The following is a 23,055-nucleotide window of genomic DNA, read 5'->3' as shown; positions in this document are numbered from 1 at the left end:
CCCAGCCCAACAATTCCTCACCCTTAACAGGTACATCTTCAGACAAGTGAGGTAAAATAAATGTGGCGCATTCTCAGGCAACTCACGGAGAACTTGGCCTTGAAGACTTCAAACACCATCACTGGCCAACCCAACTTAGGGTGCACGGCCAGGAACTTAATCTCACTACAAAAGCTATGGCCAAATACGAAGACTGAATCCTCCCAGCCAACCAATTTTCTCAACCTACCCTTCACTGACACCTATCAGAAGATGTCAGGAGATCTGTTCACTATTGAAGATTCCACAGAATCCTGCCAGCCCTCTCCCCAATGTGGTAAAAATAAAGCCTGCCCTGGCGTGCTTCCTGGAAGCATGTTCATATCCTGGCATGAAAAGTAATAATCAACTGAGGTCTGCTTCACGAGATGTTGTCCTTCCAGCAACTAAAAGAAAAATTTCACTTCACCCAACAGCGCCTCTTTGGTATCTACACACAAAGGGTGGTAGAAGTTTGGAACTCTCTTCCGCAAACGGCAATTGATACTAGCTCAATTGCTAAATTTAAATGCGAGATAGATAGCTTCTTGGCAACCAAAGGCATGAAGGGATATGGGCCAAAGGCAGGTATATGGAGTTAGATCACAGATCAGCCATGATCTCATCAAATGACGGAGCAGGCACGAGGGGCTGAATGGCCTACTCCTGTTCCTATGTTCAAATCATATTTCCTCCAAGCGCTCTGCAAACTCCTGCAACAAGTGAAGTGTTTGCTCCTCCACAGCAATAGCTTTTCAACCCAACGATTGCTGTAAATACATCTCCACACTAACTCCATGCTCACTTCCAGGCTCTACAGAAAGCATGAAGTCAAACTGGGATTAAAATCTAGTCTGCACATAAGAAGAAGAATGGATGGAAGCTTGGTGAGAAACCTTAATCATCACAAACAATAAGAAACAGAACCATTAGTTTATCTCTAAAGATCCATGAATTCTATCTCTTAAGTAAAAGCTTTGGTTTCACACATGAAAGATCCCACGGCACCATTCGTAGAGGAACAAGGGAGTTGTCCTGGTATCTTGGCCAACATTTATCCCAAAATTATTGAAACAGATTATCTGGTCATTTATTTCATTGCTGTTTGTGGGACCTCGCTCTGTGCAAGTTGGCTGCCCATTTCCCTACATTACAACAGTAATTACACTTCAAAAGTACTTGTTTCTCTGTCAAGTGCTTGGGACTTCCAGAGGTCATGAAAGGCACATCATTGTAACATGGTTTGGTTGGTTGCAGACAGAGTACAGATAAAGGGCATCTTCTCTGATTGGTGAGATGACAAGTGGTGTGCCCCAAGGCTCTGTGTACAGGCACCTCAGCTTTTCACCACATGTATTGGTGACTTGGAGGAAGGAATAAAAAGTTGTATATCCAAGTTTGCAGATGACACTAAGTGAGGAAAGCAAGTTGTGCACATAGTAGAATCAAGTTACAAAGGGGCATAGAGCAAAAGAACGGGCAAAATTACGGCAGATGAAGTTCAAGGCGGGGAAGAGCGAGGTCATCCACTTCGGATCTAAGAAAGACAAATCGGAATATTTTCTTAATGGTGGGAGAGCAGCAGCTGTGGAGGATTTAAGTGTACACAAATCACTAAAAGTTAGTGCACAGGCACAAAAAGTAATGACATGTTGACCTTTATCTAAAAAGGATTGGAATACAAAGTAAGGAAATGGTGCTTCAGTTGCACAGTGCCTTGGTCAGACCCGATCTGGAGTACTGTGTTCAGTTTTGGACACTGACCCTCAGGAAAGATATATTGGCCTTGGAAAGGGTACAGTACAGATTCACCAGAATGATGCTGGGGCTGTGGATGCTGGGTCAATTGAAATTCTCAAGACATGGACTGATAGCTTGTTATCTATGGGTATCAAGGCAGGTAATGAAGCTGAAGTACAGATCAACCACAATCTAATTGCAGAACAGGCTCACGCGGCTAAATCCTATCCCTGCATTTTTATAAACCAAATATATCAAATAGATATAAGCTCCACAGATGTCATCTCTCAACAGCTGGAGACCGCAGTCAAACAAGCTAGCCTGTAGATGACTGACATTGCCCACAAATCCATCTATTCTTGGATGCCAAAGAAACAATAACTGGCCTCGTGATTCCCTCAGAGTCATTTTGCTGCCTGCGGGTCTTGCATCCTTTTTTTTAATTCATTCATGGGATGTGGGCGTCGCTGGTGAGGCCGGCATTTATTACCCATCCCTAATTGCCCTTGAAAAGGTGGTGGTGAGCCGCCTTCTTGAACCGCTCTAGTCCGTGTGGTGAAGGTTCTCCCACAGTGCTGTTAGGAAGGGAGTTCCAGGATTTTGACCCAACGATGATGAAGGAACGGCGATATATCTCCAAGTCGGGATGGTGTGTGACTTGGAGGGGAACGTGCAGGTGGTGTTGTTCCCATGTACCTGCTGCTCTTGTCCTTCGAGGTGGTAGAAGTTACGGGTTTGGGAGGTTTGTCGAAAAAGCATTGGCGAGTTGCTGCAGTGCATCCTGTGGATGGTATGCACTGCAGCCACTGTGCGCCGGTGGTGAAGGAAGTGAATGTTTAGGGTGGTGGATGGGGTGCCAATCAAGCGGGCTGCTTTGTCCTGGATGGTGTCGAGCTTCTTGAGTGTTGTTGGAGCTGCACTCATCCAACCAAGTGGAGAGTATTCCATCACACTCCTGACTTGTGCCTTGTAGATGGTGGAAAGGCTTTGGGGAATCAGGAGGTGAGTCACTCGCCGCAGAATACCCAGCCTCTGACCTGCTCTTGTAGCCACAGTATTTATATGGCTGGTCCAGTTAAGTTTCTGGTCAATGGTGACCCCCAAGATGTTGATGGTGGGGGGATTCGGCAATGGTAATGCCGTTGGATGTCAAAGGGAGGTGGTTAGACTCTTGTTGGAGATGGTCATTGCCTGGCACTTGTCTGGCGCGAATGTTACTTGACACTTATCAGCCGAAGCTTGGATGTTGTCCAGGTCTTGCTGCATGAGGGCTCGGACTGCTTCATTATTGGAGGGGTTGCGAATGGAACTGAACACTGTGCAATCATCTGCGAACATCCCCATTTCTGACCTTATGATGGAGGGAAGATCATTGATGAAGCAGCTGAAGATGGTTGGGCCTCGGACACTGCCCTGAGGAACTCCTGCAGCAATGTCCTGGGGCTGAGATGATTGGCTTCCAACAACCACTACCATCTTCCTTTGTGCTAGGTATGACTCCAGCCACTGGAGAGTTTTCCCCGATTCCCATTGACTTCAATTTTACTAGGGCTCCTTGGTGCCACACTTGGTCAAATGCTGCCTTGATGTCAAGGGCAGTCACTCTCACCTCACCTCTGGAATTCAGCTCTTTTGTCCATGTTTGGACCAAGGCTGTAATGAGGTCTGGAGCCGAGTGGTCCTGGCGGAACCCAAACTGAGCGCCAGTGAGCAGGTTATTGGTGAGTAAGTGCCGCTTGATAGCACTGTCGACGACACCTTCCATCACTTTGCTGATGATTGAGAGTAGACTGATGGGGCGGTAATTGGCCGGATTATCCTGGTGAAAATATTACAACAGCCAACCTCCCAAAACACTTGCAGCCCATTGTCTATTTCGAGTTCTGTGCGTCACATAACAGCTTTGTTCCTGGTAAATTATCTATTTCTGGTTGTATGGGCAGCAGAACCTACATATAGTGAATCACAGACACGAACCCACATCCAGCCACTTTATGGCCAATAATATGTTCAAGTTGGTGTCACAATATTATAAAATTTGAGGTAATCAATCTAGCATGTCCAAATCAATGCTTCAACAAAAGTACTGCAAGTAATACTTGAAAGTTATCCCACCAAAGGATCATTAATCAGATTACACTCCATTTTTCACAAACAGCCTATTACAATATGATCTGAACATTCAGTTTTTGTGAAATCTCCAAGTAACCATAGAGGCTCACAAAAATTCAGATATCATTCCAGAGCATTGATTCAAGATAAATCATATTACAGCTTCTTTGAAGAGTAACTTAGCTCCTCTTCCCCTGAAACAGCAACCACTGATATCATACAGGAATGAAATGAGGAATAACATTAGTTGGGGATACATTTACCTATTCTGAATTAAATCTTCATCTATTGTGGAGGTTAATACTTGTCCTAAACCATGGCAAAAATCTCAGTCATATTTAGCACAGCCAAATGCATGGGATAGAAAAATGCAAGCGAAACAGTTACTCTTTTCACATATGTAGATATGAATTTCTGTATGTTCATATGTGACTCAATAGCCTAATCAGAGCCACTTTCCTGAAAGTCACCAGCAGCTTAAAAACAAACCGAGCAGCTGTTCCGTGGCTCTCAGCATTGGTGAACTCCAGTGGAAACCATGGTAACTCCCACAGTCACAGCTGATTCTGAACATTCTGGACAACAGGAGCATAAAAATAAACTCAGCGTTGCTATGTAGCTGACCTATGGAAAAAACTTGTGCAATCTAAAACACTTCAAAACCGCATAGTTATTTCTGTTGTAGACTAATAAAATAGGCTTTCTAGAATTATTAGCACCATTTCCCTTTGGATAGCACAACACCATCTTCTGAAAATTAGGATTGAGGGTCCATGGAAGGTCAATATGGGAACGCCACACCCTCCTCACAAAGAAAATCTTGAAAACCAAAACACTAGTCCACAAGGTGAGGGGAGAACACAATCAGTAATGCAAAGGTCTTTTCGAATTGATCACAAAAAACTCCCACACTTACACCAAATAACCAACGCATAAAATTGTTGACTTAAATTTATTCCACTCGTGAAGATGACCAAATGACCATCCAATGAGTTATCTGATCTCCTTAACTCGTGGAACAAACATGGCAGTCACACTTTTCTATTCATTACGGACGACAACACCACCTCGGGTGAAAGCATCATTGCATCCTTACATTTTCATCACCAGCACATTGCATGTGAACCATGCACATTTGAGGCAAGAGCAACCTTTAGAGGATTATATAGAAAACTATCACTGATCAATCTCTACAGTTACAGATTCACTAAGTGCAGTAAAAGCATAAAAAACAGATTCAAATAATTGGTTACATGGTTCACAAAGACCAATCAGGTGCAGGTGATGCTTGCTCTGCTTACCACCTTGGAATTTTAAAAAACGATGAATTTACAAAAATAAATACAAAATTGCTCATGTCCCCTTTCAAATGGACCGTCCTAACAATTGTGTGTGTTCTGCTAGAGAGGGTGGTAGAGGCAGAAACCCTCAACTCATTTAAAAAATATCTGGATGTGCACCTGAAGAGCCGTGACCTGCAGGGCTACGGACCAAATGTGGGAAAGTGGGATTAGGTTGGATGGCTCGTTCCTCAGCCGGCAAGGACACGATGGGCTGAATGGCCTCCTTCTGTGCCATAAATTTTCTACAATTCCCATGAATGAGTTTACAGATCAATGGCTTCCATTTGTGCAAAGCGAATTAACAAGGCTAGTCTTTAGCTGGTGTAAATCTAAACAGCCTTCTTGAAAAAATATTTCACAAAGTACAATTATAGAGAGTCATAGAGTTATACAGCACGGATACATATTACATATTACGACAAACTTTCTCCCAGGCATCTCCACATCATCCCAGTTTCTTGCTCACCAATCCCTGGATATTCCATAACTGGCCAAGCCACAGGTCCAGATCCAGCCCAACAGTCAGAGACATCGTCCATTACAGCCAAACCCCATCCCTTTGCAGCCCCAACAACCCTGATTCGTACCCCAAAGGGCGGAAGGAAGGGCGCAAGAAAGCAAGCAAGAAGGAAAGAAAGGAGAGAAAGAAAGGAAGGGGGGGGGCGGAAAGAGTGGGCGAAGAGAGAGAGATAATTTCTATGGATGTCAGAAGCACAGCAAGAGTTGGGGTGGGAGAGTGAGATAAGCAAGAAAGAGTAAGACAGAGAAAAAAAAGTCAGAAGGGCATGCAGAAGTAACCAGAGGAGAGAGTTTCAGAAGATAAAGGAAGAACAGAAAGAAAAAAAGAGAAAGGAAAAGAATGAGAAGTAAAAAATGAGAGGCAAAGATTACATATAATAATATAGTGCCTTATTTAATTTCTCGGGAACATTAGAAAAAACTTCAGATACAATAAAGTACATCTGAAGTTCAGTCATTGTTGTTACATAGGTAAAAAAAAGACACAGAAAAGGGACAGTGTGTACAAGAGACAGAGAAAATTGGAGACATGGAAGAGTAATAGCAAACAAGCAGAAAGCACTAGAGTTTCAGAAAGAGTAAGAGTTAAATTAATGGGGGGGGGGGGGGGGGGGGGAGGAGGAAAAAAGAGAAAAAAAGCAAGGTTTTAAAAAAATGGCCATGAGTAACGTGTTGGAGATCGAAATATTGATGTAGATTTTTAAAACATTTGTGACAGCAGACTTGTAACTCGGGACTACATCCTAACTGATGCAGTTTCAATCCAGTCCTGTCTATATACTATCTATATTATCCAAGTGGATTGGAAGGTAGCAAATCTACCACCACTATTCAAGGAAGGAGGGAGAGAGAAAGCAGGGAACTACAGGCCAGTTAGCCTGACATCAGTCGTCAGGAAAATGCTGGAATCTATTAATGATGTGGAGATGCCGGTGATGGACTGGGGTTGACAATTGTAAACAATTTTACAACACCAAGTTATGGTCCAACGATTTTATTTGAAATTTACAAGCTTTCGGAGGCTTCCTCCTTCCTCAGGTAAATGTCAGGAACTCCTCGAAGCCTACGCATTTATAAATCACAGAACAATACATGGTGATTACAGACATTCTTTGCAACTGCCCGTTGCCAAGGCAATCACCGTGTTCAGACAGAGAGGTGTTACCTACAGAACCCCCGAATATACATTCAACAACAAAAAAAACCAAACAGGAAAAAAAAAAGAGGCAGAAACATCCGGAAGGCAGAGAAAGCCAGCAAATGACCCGTTATATTAAAAACGGATAGCTTTTGTTCGCTGGTGGGCTTACGTGTAGCGTGACATGAACCCAAGATCCCGGTTGAGGCCGTCCTCATGGGTGCGGAACTTGGCTATCAATTTCTGCTCGACGATTTTGCGTTGTTGTGTGTCTCGAAGGCCGCCTTGGAGTACGCTTACCCGAAGGTCGGTGGCTGTTTTTAATATAACGGGTCATTTGCTGGCTTTCTCTGCCTTCCGGATGTTTCTGCCTCTTTTTTTTTTCCCTGTTTGGTTTTTTTTGTTGAATGTATATTCGGGGGTTCTGTCGGTAACACCTCTCTGTCTGAACACGGTGATTGCCTTGGCAACGGGCAGTTGCAAAGAATGTCTGTAATCACCATGTATTGTTCTGTGATTTATAAATGCGTAGGCTTCGAGGAGTTCCTGACATTTACCTGAGGAAGGAGGAAGCCTCCGAAAGCTTGTAAATCTCAAATAAAATCGTTGGACTATAACAAGGAATCTATTAAGGAAGTGCTAACAGGGCACTTAGGAAATCATAATATGATTAGGCTGAGTCAACATGGTTTTAGGAAAGAGAAACAGTGTTTGACAAATCTTTTTGAGGACATAACCAGCAGGGTAGATAAAGGGGAACCAGTGGATATAGTATATTTGGATTTACAAAAGGCATTCAATTAGGTGCCACACAAAAGGTTGTTACACAAGGTTAGGGCTCATGGGGTCGGGGGTAATATATTAGCATGGATAGAGGATTGGTTAAAGGACAGAAAACAGAGTGTAGGAATAAACGGGTCATTTTCAGGTTGGCAGGCAGTAACCATTGGGGTGCTGCAAGGATCAGTGCTTGGGCCTCAGCTATTTACAACGTATATTAATGATTTAGATGAAGGGATCAAGTGTAATGTATCCAAGTTTGCTGACGATACAAAGCTAGGTGGGAAAGTAAGCTGTAAGGAGGAAGCAAAGAGTCTGCAAAGGGATATAGACAGGTTTACTGAGTGGGCAAGAAGGTGGCAGATTTTATTTATTCGTTAGTGGGATGTTGGCGTCGCTGGCGAGGCCAGCATGCATTGCCCATCCCTAATTGCCCTCGAGAAGGTGGTGATAAGCCACCTTCTTGAACCGCTCCAGTCCGTGCGGTGAAGGTTCTCCCACAGTCATGTTAGGAAGGGAGTTCCAGGATTTCAACCCAGCGACGATGAAGGGACAGCGATATATTTCCAAGTCGGGATGGTGTGACTTGGAGGGGAACGTGCAGGTGGTGTTGTTCCCATGTACCTGCTGCTCTTGTCCTTCGAGGTGGTAGAAGTTACGGGTTTGGGAGGTTTGTCGAAAAAGCATTGGCGAGTTGCTGCATTGCATCCTGTGGATGGTACACACTGCAGCCACTGTGCGCCAGTGGTGAAGGGAGTGAATGTTTAGGGCGGTGGATGGGGTGCCAATCAAGTGGGCTGCGTTGTCCTGGATGGTGTCGAGCTTCTTGAGTGTTGTTGGAGCTCCACTCATCCAGGCAAGTGGAGAGTATTCCATCACACTCCTGACTTGTGCCTTGTAGATGGTGGAAAGGCTTTGGGGAGTCAGGAGGTGAGTCACTCGCCGCAGAATACCCAACCTCTGACCTGCTCTTGCAGCCATAGTATTTATATGGCTGGTCCAGTTAAGTTTCTGGTCAATGATGACCCCCAGGATGTTGATGGGGGATTCGGCGATGGTAATACTATTGAATGTCAAGGGGAGGTGGTTAGACTCTCTCTTGTTGGAGATGGTCATTGCCTGGTACTTGCCACTTATGAGCCCAAGCCTGGATGTTGTCCAGGTCTTGCTGCATGCGGGCTCGGACTGCTTCATTATCTAAGGGGTTGCGAATGGAACTGAACACTGTGCAATCATCAGCTAACATCCCCATTTCTGACCTAATGATGGAGGGAAGGTCATTGATGAAGCAGTTGAAGATGGTTGGGCCGAGGACACTGCCCTGAGGAACTCCTGCAACAATGTCCTGGGGCTGAGATGATTCGCTTCCAACAACCACTACCATCTTCCTTTGTACTTGGTATGACTCCAGCCACTGGTGAGTTTTCCCACTGATTCCCATTGACTTCAATTTTACTAGGGCTCCTTGGTGCCTCACTTGGTCAAATGCTGCCTTGATGTCAAGGGCAGTCACTCTCACCTCACCTCTGGAATTCAGCTCTTTTGTCCATGTTTGGATCAAGGCTGCAATGAGGTCTGGAGCCGAGTAGTCCTGGCGGAACCCAAACTGCGCATCGGTGAGCAGGGTATTGGTGAGTAAGTGCCGCTTGATAGCACTGTCTACGACACCTTCCATCACTTTGCTGATGATTGAGAGTAGACTGATGGGGCGGTAATTGGCCGGATTGGATTTGTCCTGCTTTTTGTGGACTGGACATACCTGGGCAATTTTCCACATTGTCGGGTAGATGCCAGTGTTGTAGCTGTACTGGAACAGCTTGGCTAGAGGCGCAGCTAGTTCTGGAGCACAAGTCTTCAGCTGGGATGTTGTCAGGGCCCATAGCCTTTGCTGTATCCAGTGCACTCAGCTGTTTCTTGATATCACGTGGAGTGAATCGAATTGGCTCAAGACTGGCTTCTGTGATGGTGGGGATATCGGGAGGAGGCCGAGATGGATCATCCACTCGGCACTTCTGGCTGAAGATGGTTGCAAACGCTTCAGCCTTGTCTTTTGCACTCATGTGCTGGACTCTGCCATCATTGAGGATGGGGATGTATGCAGAGCCTCCTCCTCCCGTTAGTTGTTTAATTGTCCACCACCATTCAAAACTGAATGTGGTAGGACTGCATAGCTTTGATCCGATCCGTTGGTTGTGGAATCGCTTAGCTCTGTCTATAGCATGTTGCTTCCGCTGTTTAGCATGCACGTAGTCCTGAGTTGTAGCTTCACCAGGTTGGCACCTCATTTTTAGGTATGCCTGGTGCTGCTCCTGGCATGCTCTTCTACAATCCTCATTGAACCAGGGTTGATCCCCTGGCTTGTTGGTAATGGTAGAGTGAGGAATATGCTGGGCCATGAGGTTACAGATTGTGCTGGAACACAATTCTGCTGCTGCTGATGGCCCACAGCACCTCATGGATGCCCAGTTTTGATCTGCTATCCTATTTAGCACGGTGGTAGTGCCACACAACACGATGGATGGTGTCCTCAGTGCGAAGACGGGACTTCATCTCCACGAGGACTGTGCGGTGGTCACTCCTACCAATACTGTCATGGACAGATGCATCTGCGACAGAGTGGTGAGGACGAGGTCAAGTAAGTTTTTCCCTCGTGTTGGTTCGCTCACCACCTGCCGCAGGCCCAGTCTAGCAGCTATGTCCTTCAGGACTCGGCCAGCTCGGTCAGTAGTGGTGCTACCGAGCCACTCTTGGTGATGGACGTTGAAGTCCCCCACCCAGAGTACATTCTGTGCCCTTGCTACTCCCAGTGCTTCCTCCAAGTGGTGTTCAACATGGAGGAGGACTGATTCATCAGCCGAGGGAGGGCGGTAGGTGGTAATCAGCAGGAGGTTTCCTTGCCTATGTTTGAGCTGATGCCATGAGATTTCATGGGGTCCAGAGTCACTGTTGAGGACTCCCAGGGCCACTCCCTCCTGACTGTATATCACTGTACCGCCACCTCTGGTTGGTCGGTCCTGCAGGTGGGACAGGACATGCCCAGGGATGGTGATGGAAGAGTCTGGGACATTGGCTGAAAGGTATGATTCTGTGAGTATGGCCGTGTCAGGCTGTTGCTTGACCACTCTGTGGGACAGCTCTCCCAATTTTGGCACAAGTCCCCAGATGTTAGTGAGGACGACTTTGCAGGGTTGATGGGGCTTGGTTTGCCTTTGTCGTGTCCGGTGCCTTGTGGTCGGATGCCGGGTGGTCCATCCGGTTTTATTCTTATTGTAACTTTTTTTAAGCGAGATTTTACAACGGAGTGGCTTCAGAGGGCAATTAAGAATCAACCACATTGCTGTGGGTCTGGAGTCACGTATAGGCCAGACCGGGTCAGGATGGCAGGTTTCCTTCCATAAAAGGAATTAGTGAACCAGATGGGTTTTTACAACAATCCGGTTGTTTCATGGCCATCATTATTGATACTAGGATTTTAATTCCAGATGTTATTTAATTATTTAAATTTAAATTCCCCAGCTGCCGTGGCGGGATTTGAACTCATGACTCTGGATTATTAGTCCAGGCCTCTGGATTACTAGTCCAGTAACATAACCACTATGCTACCGTACCCACAGATGGAATATGATGTGGGGAAATGTGAGGTTATTCACTTTGGTATGAAGAATAGAAAAGCAGAATATTTTTTTTCAAAAGGTGAGAAACTATTAAGTGTTGGTGTTCAGAGAGATCTGGGTGTCCTTGTCCATGAAACACAAACATAATCTGCAGGTACTGCAAGCAATTCGGAAGACAAATGGTCTGTTGGCCTTTATTGCAAGGGGGTTGGAGTACAAGAATAAGGAAGTCTTGCTACAATTGTACAGTTTTGGTCTCCTTACCTAAGGAAGGATATACTTGCTTTAGAGATGGTGCAACAAAGGTTCACTAGATTAATTCCTAGCCTGAGAGGATTCTCCTATGAGGAGAGATTGAGAAGAATGGGCCTATATTCTCTGGAGCTTAGGAGAATGAGAGGTGATCTCATTGAAACGTATAAAATTCTTCGATAACTGGACAGGGTAGATGTGGAGAGGCTGTTTCCCCTGGCTGGAGAGTCTAGAATTAGGAAGCATCGTCTCAGGATAAGCAGTGGGGCAATTTGGGAACTACGATGAGGAGGAATTTTTTCACTCAGAGGGTAGTGAATCTTTGTAATTCTCTACCCCAGCGGGCTGTGGATGCTCAGTCGTTGAGTATATTCAAGACACAGATTGGTAGATTTTTGGACTCGAAGGAAATCAAGGGATATGGGGATCGGGCGGGAAAGTGGAGTTGCGGTCGAAGATCAGCCATGATCTTATTGAATGGTGGAGCAGGCTCCAGGGGCCGTATGGCCTACTCCTGCTTCTATTTTTTATGTTCTTAAACCTGTCTGAAAAAAAGAGAAGCAGAAAGTAGCAGCTGAAAGAGAACTCATTCCTGAACCTCGTGACAAACAATTAAAGTCTTGACCAGTCAACCAATCTGTTCTGCATGAAATAAAAATTTGCATGCAACAGTTATTTGAAAGCCAAGCACATATAACGTAACCAACAGCAAATGCACTGGTGCCCTTGGTATTAATCAACACACTGCATTCAGTTCTGCCTCATTTATCTTTTAAACACTCTTGAATTTGAGTTGCTATGGATTCTTATTTAATTTAGGTAATGTCAAGATATACATGGAGACAACGATGTGCAAAATACACACTAATCTTGGTAACTATGACATGTAGTAATGCAGTTAAGAAAGCAACCTGGCTTTCTGACCCAATCCTATAATACTGCCACTTATGTGTGATTTTAAATTGAACTGTGTACAATCATCCAAAATATCCCTAATTTAATATCAGACAATGTTAGCACGACCGACTGGTATGCAAATGTGCCATAAACTGCAGTCGCTCTGTGATGAATGGCCTCCATACGCCCAAACAACTTATTCATTTCTTGAAAATAAAAACAAAAAACTGGAAAAGGTCAGGGGGTCAGGCAGCATCTGTGAAAAAACAGGAGTCGGTCTACATTTCAGACCGTCAGACCCTTCCTCAGGACTAAGATATTACAGATGAGCAGCATTTAAAAAGGAACACAAAAGAAAAGGGGGAAGGAAAAAGAAAAAAAACCAAACATACAGGAAAACAAATAGATTGACCTGTGAAGTGCTTGGTTGGAGAACAGGAGGTGATTAAATTAGAACATAAGAAATAGGAGCAGGAGCAGGCCACATGGCCCCTCGAGCCTGCTCCGCCATTCCATCAGATCATGGCTGATCTTCAACCTCAACTCAACTTTCCTGCCCGATCCCCATTTCCCTTGATTCCAAAAATCTATCAATCTCAGCCTTGAATATACTCAACGACTCAGCATCCACAGCCCTCTGGGGTAGAGAATTCCAAAGATTCTCTGAGTGAAGAAATGCCACCTCATCTCAGTCCTAAATCACCCCCACCCCTTATCCTGAAACTATGTCCCCTGGTTCTACACTCTCCAGGCAAGGGAAACAACTTGTCAGCATCTACCCTGTCAAGCACTCTCAGAATCCTATATGTTTCAAATGAGATCACCTCCCATTCTTCTAAACTCCAGAGAGTGGAGGCCCACTCTACTCAATCTCTCCTCATAGGAAAACCCTCTCATCCCAGGAATCAATCTAATGAACCTTCGTTGCACCGCCTCTAAAGCAAGTAAATCCTTCCTTACGTAAGGAGACCAAAACAGCACACAGTACTCCAGGTGTGGTCTCACCAAAGCCCTGTACAATTGCAGCAAGACTTCCTTACTCTTGTACTCCAACCCCCTTGCAATAAAGGCCAACATACCATTTGTCTTCCGAATTGCTACTATACCTGCATGTCAACTTTGTGCTTCATGTACAAGACACCCAAATCCCTCTGAACACAAACATTTAATAGTCTCTCACCATTTCAAAAATATTTTGCTTTTCTATTCTTCCTGCCAAAGTGAATAACCTCACATTTCCCTACATTATACTCCATCTGCCACCTCCTTGCCCACTCAACCTGTGTCTATCTCTTTGCAGACTCTGTGTCCTCCTCACAGCTTACTTTCCCGCCTAGCTTTGTATCGTCAGCAAACTTGGATACATTTCACTCAATCCCTTCATCAAAGTCATTAATATAGATTATAAATGGCAGATGTGATATTAACAGGAGACAAAAGGAGGCGTAATGAGAGAAATCAAAGAAATAAAACATGTGGAGAGTGTGTGCTAGTTGCTGAAGGGGAATAGGTGGAAAGAGAAGCATAAAATAACAAGATGCAGCAGGCAACAGTGGCCTGGGAGTCTGGTGGAAGAAAAAAAAGATTGACTCCAAGGGTGCAGACCACTCCACCATGGGGGTACCCACCAGCATCGGCAGTATTTTGTTTTTTTGTTTAATTCATTTATGATCATCCACTTTGTACAAGACAAATGCATGTATTTGGGTTGTGTAAAAGTGGCCAGTGATGGGTCAAAATGGTGTAACTACTGGTAATGAGAAAAGCTGTATACATTCATGTAGATGATCAGAAATTCAGGTTACTGTTTAGAGGTTGTAAGTGGAGGAACAGAAGGAAAGGGTTGTCATTTTATAAGCAAGCACTGTAATGGAACATACATTGTAATCCTAGAGGAAGCTACTCATCTGCTCCTGGCCCACTATCCTCCTACTCTGGACACTAACGCTGCTTTCCCCCTCTTGAGCTCTAGATTTCCCACTCCTCCTCTGAGTCTCTTGCTACCCAGGTCTGTCCTGTCCCCACCCATCAAAGTCCTGTGCTGCCAGTTGCCCTGCCTCCTGCTCCCCTTTTAGGCTGCCCTGGCTCCCATGACCATCTGTACAGGGTGAGAAGGGTCAACACATTCAAATCAAATTTCTCTGGGGACCTAGTATGTTACAGCACAGAAGGAGGCCATTCAGCCCATCGTGCCTGTGCCAGCTCTTTGAAAGAACTATCCAATTCATCCCACTCCCCTGTAACTTTTTTCCCTTCAAGTATTTATCTAATTCCCTTTTGAAAGTTATTATTGAGCCTGCTACCACCACCCTTTCAGGCAGTGCATTCCAAATCATAACAAAAATCTGCGTTAAAAAAAAATGTTTCCTCATATCGCCTCTGGTTCTTTTGTCCATCACATTAAATCTGTGTCCTCTGGTTACTGACAATTCTGCCACTGGAAATAGTTACTCCTTATTTACTGTATCAAAACCCTACATGATTTTGAACACCTCTTATAAATCTCCTCTTAACCGTCTCTGCTCTAAGGAAAACAACCCCAGCTTCTCCAGTCTCTCCATGCTGTAACCGATGAGGCATTTTATAAGTCGAGGCACAGAATTTTTTCAAGGTGTTTTAGGCTGGAACATACAGAGGAAGTGATGCAGTTACAGAACATCCTTATGTAAAAATGTACAACCTTCCAAAAATGAAGGGTAAAATACCACAGATGTTCATGTGAATTATTGACCAGATGATCAAAATTTAGCAAAGCATCATTTCAGTCCTTACTCATCCTAAGCAGTTACCATAGCAGCAGAATTTACGCAATACCTTTCATTAACATCATTTAATGTTGAGAAGAAAAACACAATCTGCAAATTGGTCACGATTTAACAAAAGGATGTTGTTCACATTTTCAGTCCAAAAAATTTAGTGCCAAAGTCAGGACACCTTTATTAGAGATATCTAGAAATCTTAATCAGACAGGGCGCGCCTGACAAGAGATACCACAAGATTGGAGAGGGGAAGTAAAGAGAGAGAGCCAGAGAGGGAGAGAGGGGGAGGGAAGGGGAGAGTAGCCAGGTTGAGGATGGAGAAAGTAAATGGGGGAGGGGGGCTGCGAGCGCAGCAAGAGACAGAGACAGAGACAGAGGAAACGGAAAGACAAAAAAAGTGCACATGAAAGCAAATAATTCAAGAATTGAATTTTGCCAATCAAACTCAGGACTCTGAATGCCTTCTTCCTGCAGAAGTTCAATATGGTAAACCTAGCTGCCTCCCCAATAAATGTGGCCATTAACAGGAGGAGAGAGAAGGGAAAAAACAAGAGAGATTTTTCTGGAAATAGCACATTGTCAAACACTAGTGCTGTTTGCAGAACTATGAACTCACATCTTTTGCTGCCATCTAGCAGGCGGTTTGATCTTTACAGCAGCAATGACATGACGCCACCACCATCTGAATTAAATTCAGTAGCACAGACCATGTTAAGATTTTGTAGCTGCCAACGCTTTTTCACCTTTTCCCTCTCTTCCCCTTCTCCTCATCCTGTCCCTAGTCCCCGAACACCTCTCCGCCTTCCCGTTCTTCCCCCTCTCCTTTCCTCCCATCCCCAGTCCCCGCCTCAACCCATTCCTGTCTCCCATCCTCACCCCTTTCTGCCCTCACCCATCTCCACTTTTCCCCATTTCTTCTCCCCCAACTCACCCCATCCAATCCCTAATTTTTCCCCTCTAACCCTTCCTCTTCCATCTCCACTCCTCACCCATACCTTTCCTCGCTCATCCTTCTAGTCCCTCTTCCCCACTACACCCTGTACGCAGTCCCCTCTCCTGCTAAGTGCCTTTGACTTTGATTCCCCATGTGCAACGCCACAGGAAATTAACTAGTTTTAATTAAAAAAGGGACAGAACTGACAAAATTTTAATTCAATTAACTTTAAAAATGTACCAATGTATAATTTTTCTCAATTGAAGTGTTTCTGGCCTTTGACAAATTATACCTTGAAGCCAACAGCTACTACTTATTTTCACTCTCTTCACTGCAACAAATGCTTACTACATCCGTACTTGCCCCGCTTATAAAAAACTCATTCATGCCAAGTGTAAAACATGGATCACTCGTGACAAACAAAAATATTGTTAGCTGAGAGCAGGTACATTATGGCATATCAAAGATCAGAAGTGCCAATCTATTCAGTGACTGGAGCTTCTCATTTTCAAGCAATTCCCAATTCGGCAGCAGGAACTTAATTAAAAGGCTTATGTACGAATTGTCACGTACAAAATGGGTAGTGTGGTACTTTAAAATCAGGGCATGGCAGAAAGAGTCATGAGTTATCACGAATCACACTTGCCTGGCTCAAATCGGCAACTTAGTCATACTGATTCACTGAAGTAAAGATCAAAGATCACATAGAAAAATAACCACTTGAAAGGCTTCAATTTCAACCAATCTCCTCAATTTGTTTTTTTAGTCGCTCCAACTGCCATCTTGATTTCTCATCCAGTTGAATACATAGCTGTATAAACATTTATAACCAATTTCCTGTAAAATCATGAAACTTACTCATACAACTACCTGTATGGTATTGCATAGTCATACACTACTGTATTTTCAGAAGCCCACTTGTGTTTTAGTACCTGGAACTCAATTTTCCTCCTTGGCTGCAGCTTCATCTCTTCACCGGGGCTTTGCCACCTGTTTCCTTTTAGTCAGGTGGAACTGAGCACGCGCAGCTTCATAGAATCAAACCGCACAGAAGGCTATTCCGCCCATCGTGCCTGTGTTAGCTCCTTGAAAGAGCTATCCAATTAGTCCCACTCCCCTACTCTTTGCCCATAACCCTGCAAATTTTTCCTTTCCAAGTATAAAATGTCTCATCTCCCCCATGGTTCTTTTGCCAATTATCTTAAATGTATCTCCTCTGGTTACCGAGGCCTTTTCCCATCTCAGGCTGTCCCAAAGCGCTTTATAGTCAATGAAAGTCTATACCTCTACGTGTCAAAACGATATCACGTGTATTTTGTGAAGTTACCCTTTTATTAATCACAGATGATTGTTAGCATATTTTGACCCAATGTATCACATGTAGTTTGATTTGCAACCTTTACTGTCTTTATATGATTACTTTTTTGTATTAATCAAACAGTATATAGTAACTAACCTGCACAAGGGTGTTAAGCACCATATAACCTAAAATCTGTTAAGTTTTACAAAGCAATACCTAACAGAATTATGAAATTGCTAATGTAGCTGCATCCACACTAACAAGGTGCAGTTTTAGCCACAAGGTGAGGCAGTTGTCCAAATCACCCAAAGTCAACCTTAAACACGACAACGGGACCTTAGAATTGTTAGCCTGAGAACATACATCGAATGTGAGATAATAGGCCCAAAGTTGCTGACTTCAGCCTTGAAAGAAGTGTAACAAGATAAGGTGGGGAAGCAGCCCCTTTTTAGTGTTGTCGGCCAATGATTGGTCGACCAAAGGGGTATGGCATCTTGAGGGCTACTCAATCATTTTCTGCTCACAAAAGGAAGAGATAATGAGTAGGCTGACTCTTATTCCTTTGTGAGGAGGATACACGACATCTTACTGGTTACCTCGTCCTTTGGGAAGACCCCATTAGGGTGTGACAGTACCAGTCCCGTGCCCGGCCTCAAAAGTAGCATGAAAGGGAGACCCATTGCGAGAGTTAGGTTGCACAGGACAAGAGTACGGGCTGAACCTGGAACAAAACCAGGCAGCCCTGAGGAGAGGATCTGGATCTGAACAGGCCAGGGGCCTACGAATAGAGGAAACCCCTGGCGGGGTACGGCCAGCGGCCTACGACAAATAGGGATGGAGGAGACCCCAGATGGAGTGAACCGTCAAGACTCCTGTGCGAAGTGGGCAAGATCTCTACCCAGCATACAACAGGCGATACAGCTCGTGTTCTGTACTAATAACTACTGCTTAAGCGCACGTAGTGCTGATCCTTGTATTCGGCTTAACAAAACATGATTGTAATTCCAATATGGTACATCGATCATTGGCAAAGGGGTAGAAATACCCTACAACAATGAAGTGCTTTTTAAAGTAGGACAACGTGGCAGCCAAGTTTCACAGAGCAAATCATATTTTTACACAAAGACATTTTGAAGGAGAGTACATCATTTCAAAGCTGCTTATAAGGTAAAATAGGACAGACAGCAATGAGAACAGACACGCTGAAAAAGACAAAGATGTGCTATTTTTTTTTAAATCTCCTCCCACGCGCACACCCCCCCACCATCCTCTTGCCCAGTGATAAATCCCATTGGAGATCAACTAATAAGCACATAAGAAATAGGAGCAGGAGTATGCCATACGGCCCCTCAAGCCTGCTCCACCATTCAAGAAGATTATGGCTGATCTTCGACCTCAACTCCACTTTCCCGCCCTAGCCCCAAATCCCTCGATTCCCTTAGTGTTCAAAAATCTATCGATCTCAATCTTGAATACGCAACGACTGAGCATCCACAGAAAGGCATATGTACCATTCAACAGTGTTGCATCATATGCATCATAAATCAATTAAAATGGTGAACTCAATAATGGCAACCATTATAAGTACAACTAGGCAGAATTGGTTTGCTTGGATATCCTTCATTTGTAAGCAACACAATTTGGTAGGAAGCTTAATAGGGATGTTAGCATGACTATTGATCAGACAACTATCAAATTACATAAATTTACAACCAGTCTTACCATGGTTGCTGCCGATTCCTGGGCTGAGCGATGAATGGACCAACTCTTTGCTTTGAGGATGTAATGCTTCCCTTCCCTGGCGCAGGCTCATTTTTCCTGGAGTCACTGGCTGAGGTTCATCACTGTTTGTTAATGCAGCTATCAAGGACAAAAAAAATTATTCAGTTAGCAACCTCGTTTGTTTTCCATTTACAGATAAAACTTTCAAGAGAAACACAGGAAAGTTTCAGCGAGGCATCTATTTCGAAACAAATACCATTTACTGTACTTCGATATTAAGCAAACAAAACATGAACAAAGATGAATACAGAGGCCATGAACTATACTGGAACCACCAAATATACAACACAACTAAAACTAATTATTGCTCAGCCTACTATCACATGACCAACTACCAAGAGGATAGATCATATTGCATATTGCTACTGTGCAGGAAGAATACTTGTGCACAATTTAATAGTTTATTTTTTTCATGCACTGTTGAAAGATGCATGTGGCATTTTATGAGTGCAAAATGCCTAATTTATTCACAGATAATTCTAATCAATGAGTTTAACAGTATTGAAATAAATCTGATCAACGCAGTACTGGCTACAAATGCATTATCCTCCATCACATGGACATATATATCCACTACATAGATTAACCAGTTGCTGTAAGCCAGATCAACATCAGAACTTACATGGAAAGTTCAGGACATTACATGCAGTGTTGCGGCCTCATGCAGTGTTTATATTTCCCTGACTATATAAATTTCTATTGGGTTGGTTATTTTCTTCTAAAAATGGTTTACATATAAATGCTAACTAAGATACAGTAATGGTGAAGTTGTATTTTTTTTTGTATAGTAAGATTTTGGATCAAGACCACATCTTAAACTTTGAATTCATTCAGGTTGAGGTCCACCTGGAGTGTTGCACACAGTTCTGGTCAACGTACTACAGCAGATACATCCTGGTTTTATAGAGGGTAGAGAGGAGGCTAGCTAAACAGATACACAAGATGGTGTTTGAGCTTTTGAGAAACTAAGGAATCGCGAAACATTTACACTTGGAGAAATGGTGGCTCTGGAGACATAATGAAGCTTCAAGATTCTAAGGGTGATAGGTAAAGCAAGCCTTCATAAATAGTTTGACATAACCACAAAGGAGAGAAAGTAGGATAGTATTTTTAAGAAATAAAGAACTTTCATTTATGTAGCACATCACTTCTCAGACATTCCAAAGTGCTTCACATGCAATGAATTGTTTTTAAGTACATTCACTGTCACTATGTAGACAAATGTGGCAGACATTTTGCACAGCAAGTAGCAATACGATCAATGACCAGTTAATCTATTTTTGGTGGTGTTGCTTGAGTGAAGAATTTTGACGAGGACACGTGATCTCCCTGCTCTTCTTTGAAGTCCCAGGATCTTTAACTTTCATCTGAATCACTGGAAGAGGCAGATGGGGCCACAGTTAAACATCTCATCCAATGGACAGCACCTGATATTGCAGCAGCACACCTTCAGTACTGAACTGAAGTGTCTGCCTAGACTTTGCGCTTGACTCCTGGAGCGGGACTTGAATGAAACCTTCTGACCTAGTGTGCTATCAACTGAGCCAAGTTAACACTTTGGACCTGCTAAAAAGATCACAATGGTATTTTTGCCAGTCCTGTAGTCCCATTTTTCTCTTATGTATGGTTAATGTCAGTGAACCGCATCAAAGCAACATTGACCAAGGGTTCAAACTTTGTCTTTCAAGTTTTTAAAATAATTTCAGCCATCCATCAATATGCCATACTTTGGTACAGTGCAGTTAGTACACTTTATTAAAAAAAAGTATAAAGTTTGGCATTTAATTTTTTTTGGTGATCTTTTATTTGCAAAGCAAAGAATGAAACACTTTCTTAGGTCAGGAATCAGCTCTCTGCCCCTCTCTAACCCGGGTATTTCCATTTCTCATCCAAGCCATCCCTGTGGCCACTCAAATTGCTAATTTTGTATCAAATTATGCTCAGTCCTGTGCAAAGGCTGTGCATCCATTAGGAATGTCGGTGGTCTTATGTTCTTACAAACTGGAACGTACTGCCTAAATTCATAAAAAATCCTTACACCAGTGCAGCGAGAACATTTCGTTCAACAGTCTGAGTGGGATTCGAACCCAGGCCCCAAAGGCAAATATGCTCACATACTGCACTGCCCAGCTTCCCCCCTGTACTAAAAAAATACACTTGTAAAGGTATTCAAGATGGCAATTCAACTTCATTGTTTATAGATTCAGAACCACTTCAGCATAAGAGACTGCATGGTGGAGAAAGCAGTGTTGCTTCATCCGGTTAGAGATTAAGATTGAGAAATAGTTTAGAAATCCATTTTACACAAAATATTTATATTCTATATTCCATTTTTAGATTATTTCTGTATTTTTAAAAACCCTAAATTTGAAATACTGCAGAAAAGGGCTGACAATGTATCTGCACAGGAGGTTACAACAGCATTCTCTGAGGCCAGCTGGCATACGTTTACAGTTAGATTTGGTTTATCACAACAACTGGAGACTCAGTGCTCTTTTTACGCCTTGCTAACCCAAACATATTTAGCAGGCCTAGGACGAAAGGGACTGGTACCGAAAGTGGGTAAAAGGTTATGGAATGCAGTTGCCTCTGGAGTAATGCAGCTAGAAACAGCGTAAATGGGGTGAAATCATAGCCATAGTTTGGGAGATGAAGGGTCGAGCTCACCTGACTAATGCCTGCGTCTTCTGTGGCAAAACATCTTTTGTAATCTCGGTGTTGGTTGTGAGTATGTAACATTTAACCTTCAATAAACGGCAAGTGTTTGAAGGTTAAATGACTCAGTGTCCAAGAATTCATCTTTGGAATATAGGCACAGGGCTGCAGCTTGTGTCTATATTATAAATTTCACATTCCCAACAACCCCTGATATCAGGCTTCATATCAAGTGCACAGTGATGGGATCAGTTTGCTCTGCCTGCCAGCTTTAAGGGTTTTATAGACAACATGAATGTCGGTGGTCTTAACCCAGTCCCTAGTAGGTGTGGGCCTACAGCACAAAACTAGCTTGATTGCATTAATATTGAAATTTGGCACATGTCAATATTGAACGAAGAACTGCAATGAAAGACCACAAGAATGGCTGGCAAGGGAAGTGGAAACTTGAACATGTCCTCATCACATGGACACATGCACACTTTCCAGCACGGATCCCTCAATCGTGATTAGGTGGGGGAATCATAGCCTTGCCCCTTTTTGCTAATCTGGAGGAGCCGAAGCCAATTACCGCTCCCTACCACTGCAGTGGCTGAGACCAGGTAACTAAGCAGTTAGGAGATTACATTGAGCTACATCGAAACTACAGCACAGAAACAAGACATTTGGCCCAACCAGTCTATACTGGTGTTTATGCTCCACACGAGCCTCCTCCCTCATCGAACCCAATCGGGATATCCCTCATGTGCTTATCCAGCTTCCCCTTAAATGCATCTCTGCTATTTGCCTCAACTACTCCTTGTTGGAGTGCGTTCCACATTCTTACCACTCTTTGGGTTAAGTTGTTGCGCCTGAATTCCCTATTGGATTTATTCGCGGCTATTTTATATTTATGACCTCTAGTTTTGGACTCTCCCAAAAGTGGAAACATTCTCTCTACGCCCACCCTGTCAAACCCTCTCATTATTTATAAAGGCCTGTACTAGGTCAATCCGCAGCCTTCACTTTTCTAGAGAAAAAAAAAAGTCCCAGCCTGTTCAGCCTTTCCCGATAAGGATATCCTCTCAGGTCTGGTATCATTCTTGTGAATCTTTTTTGCACCTTCTCCAGTGCCTCAATATCCTTTCTATAATATGGAGACCAGAATTGTGCACAATACTCCAAGTGTGGTCTAACCAAGGTTCTATATGAAAGGTGTCGTCGACAGTGCTA

The 23,055-nt window shown here is 43.6% G+C and overlaps 1 protein-coding gene across 9 annotated transcripts in view; it reads right to left on the bottom strand.

The window, feature by feature from the left end:
• Positions 1-23,055, bottom strand: part of osbpl8 (oxysterol binding protein-like 8) — a 122,355-nt gene that overhangs the window by 72,689 nt on the left and 26,611 nt on the right. For 7 of the 9 annotated variants that reach the window (XR_010966170.1, XM_067999287.1, XM_067999289.1 and 4 more), the window contains one exon: positions 19,129-19,266. Coding sequence is in view for 8 of the 9 variants with exons in the window: in XM_067999287.1 (XP_067855388.1) it covers positions 19,129-19,266 (138 nt within the window). In the remaining variant the exon portion in view is untranslated. Of the gene's footprint in view, positions 1-19,128; positions 19,267-20,454; positions 20,476-21,855; positions 21,875-23,055 lie in introns of those variants that run through there. The other 2 variants (XM_067999292.1, XM_067999293.1) reach the window with 2 other exon arrangements.

Source organism: Heptranchias perlo, chromosome 18, assembly GCF_035084215.1.
Source record: "Heptranchias perlo isolate sHepPer1 chromosome 18, sHepPer1.hap1, whole genome shotgun sequence".
Classification (NCBI taxonomy): Eukaryota; Metazoa; Chordata; class Chondrichthyes; order Hexanchiformes; family Hexanchidae; genus Heptranchias; species Heptranchias perlo.
This window is presented reverse-complemented; position numbering and strand designations above follow the sequence as displayed.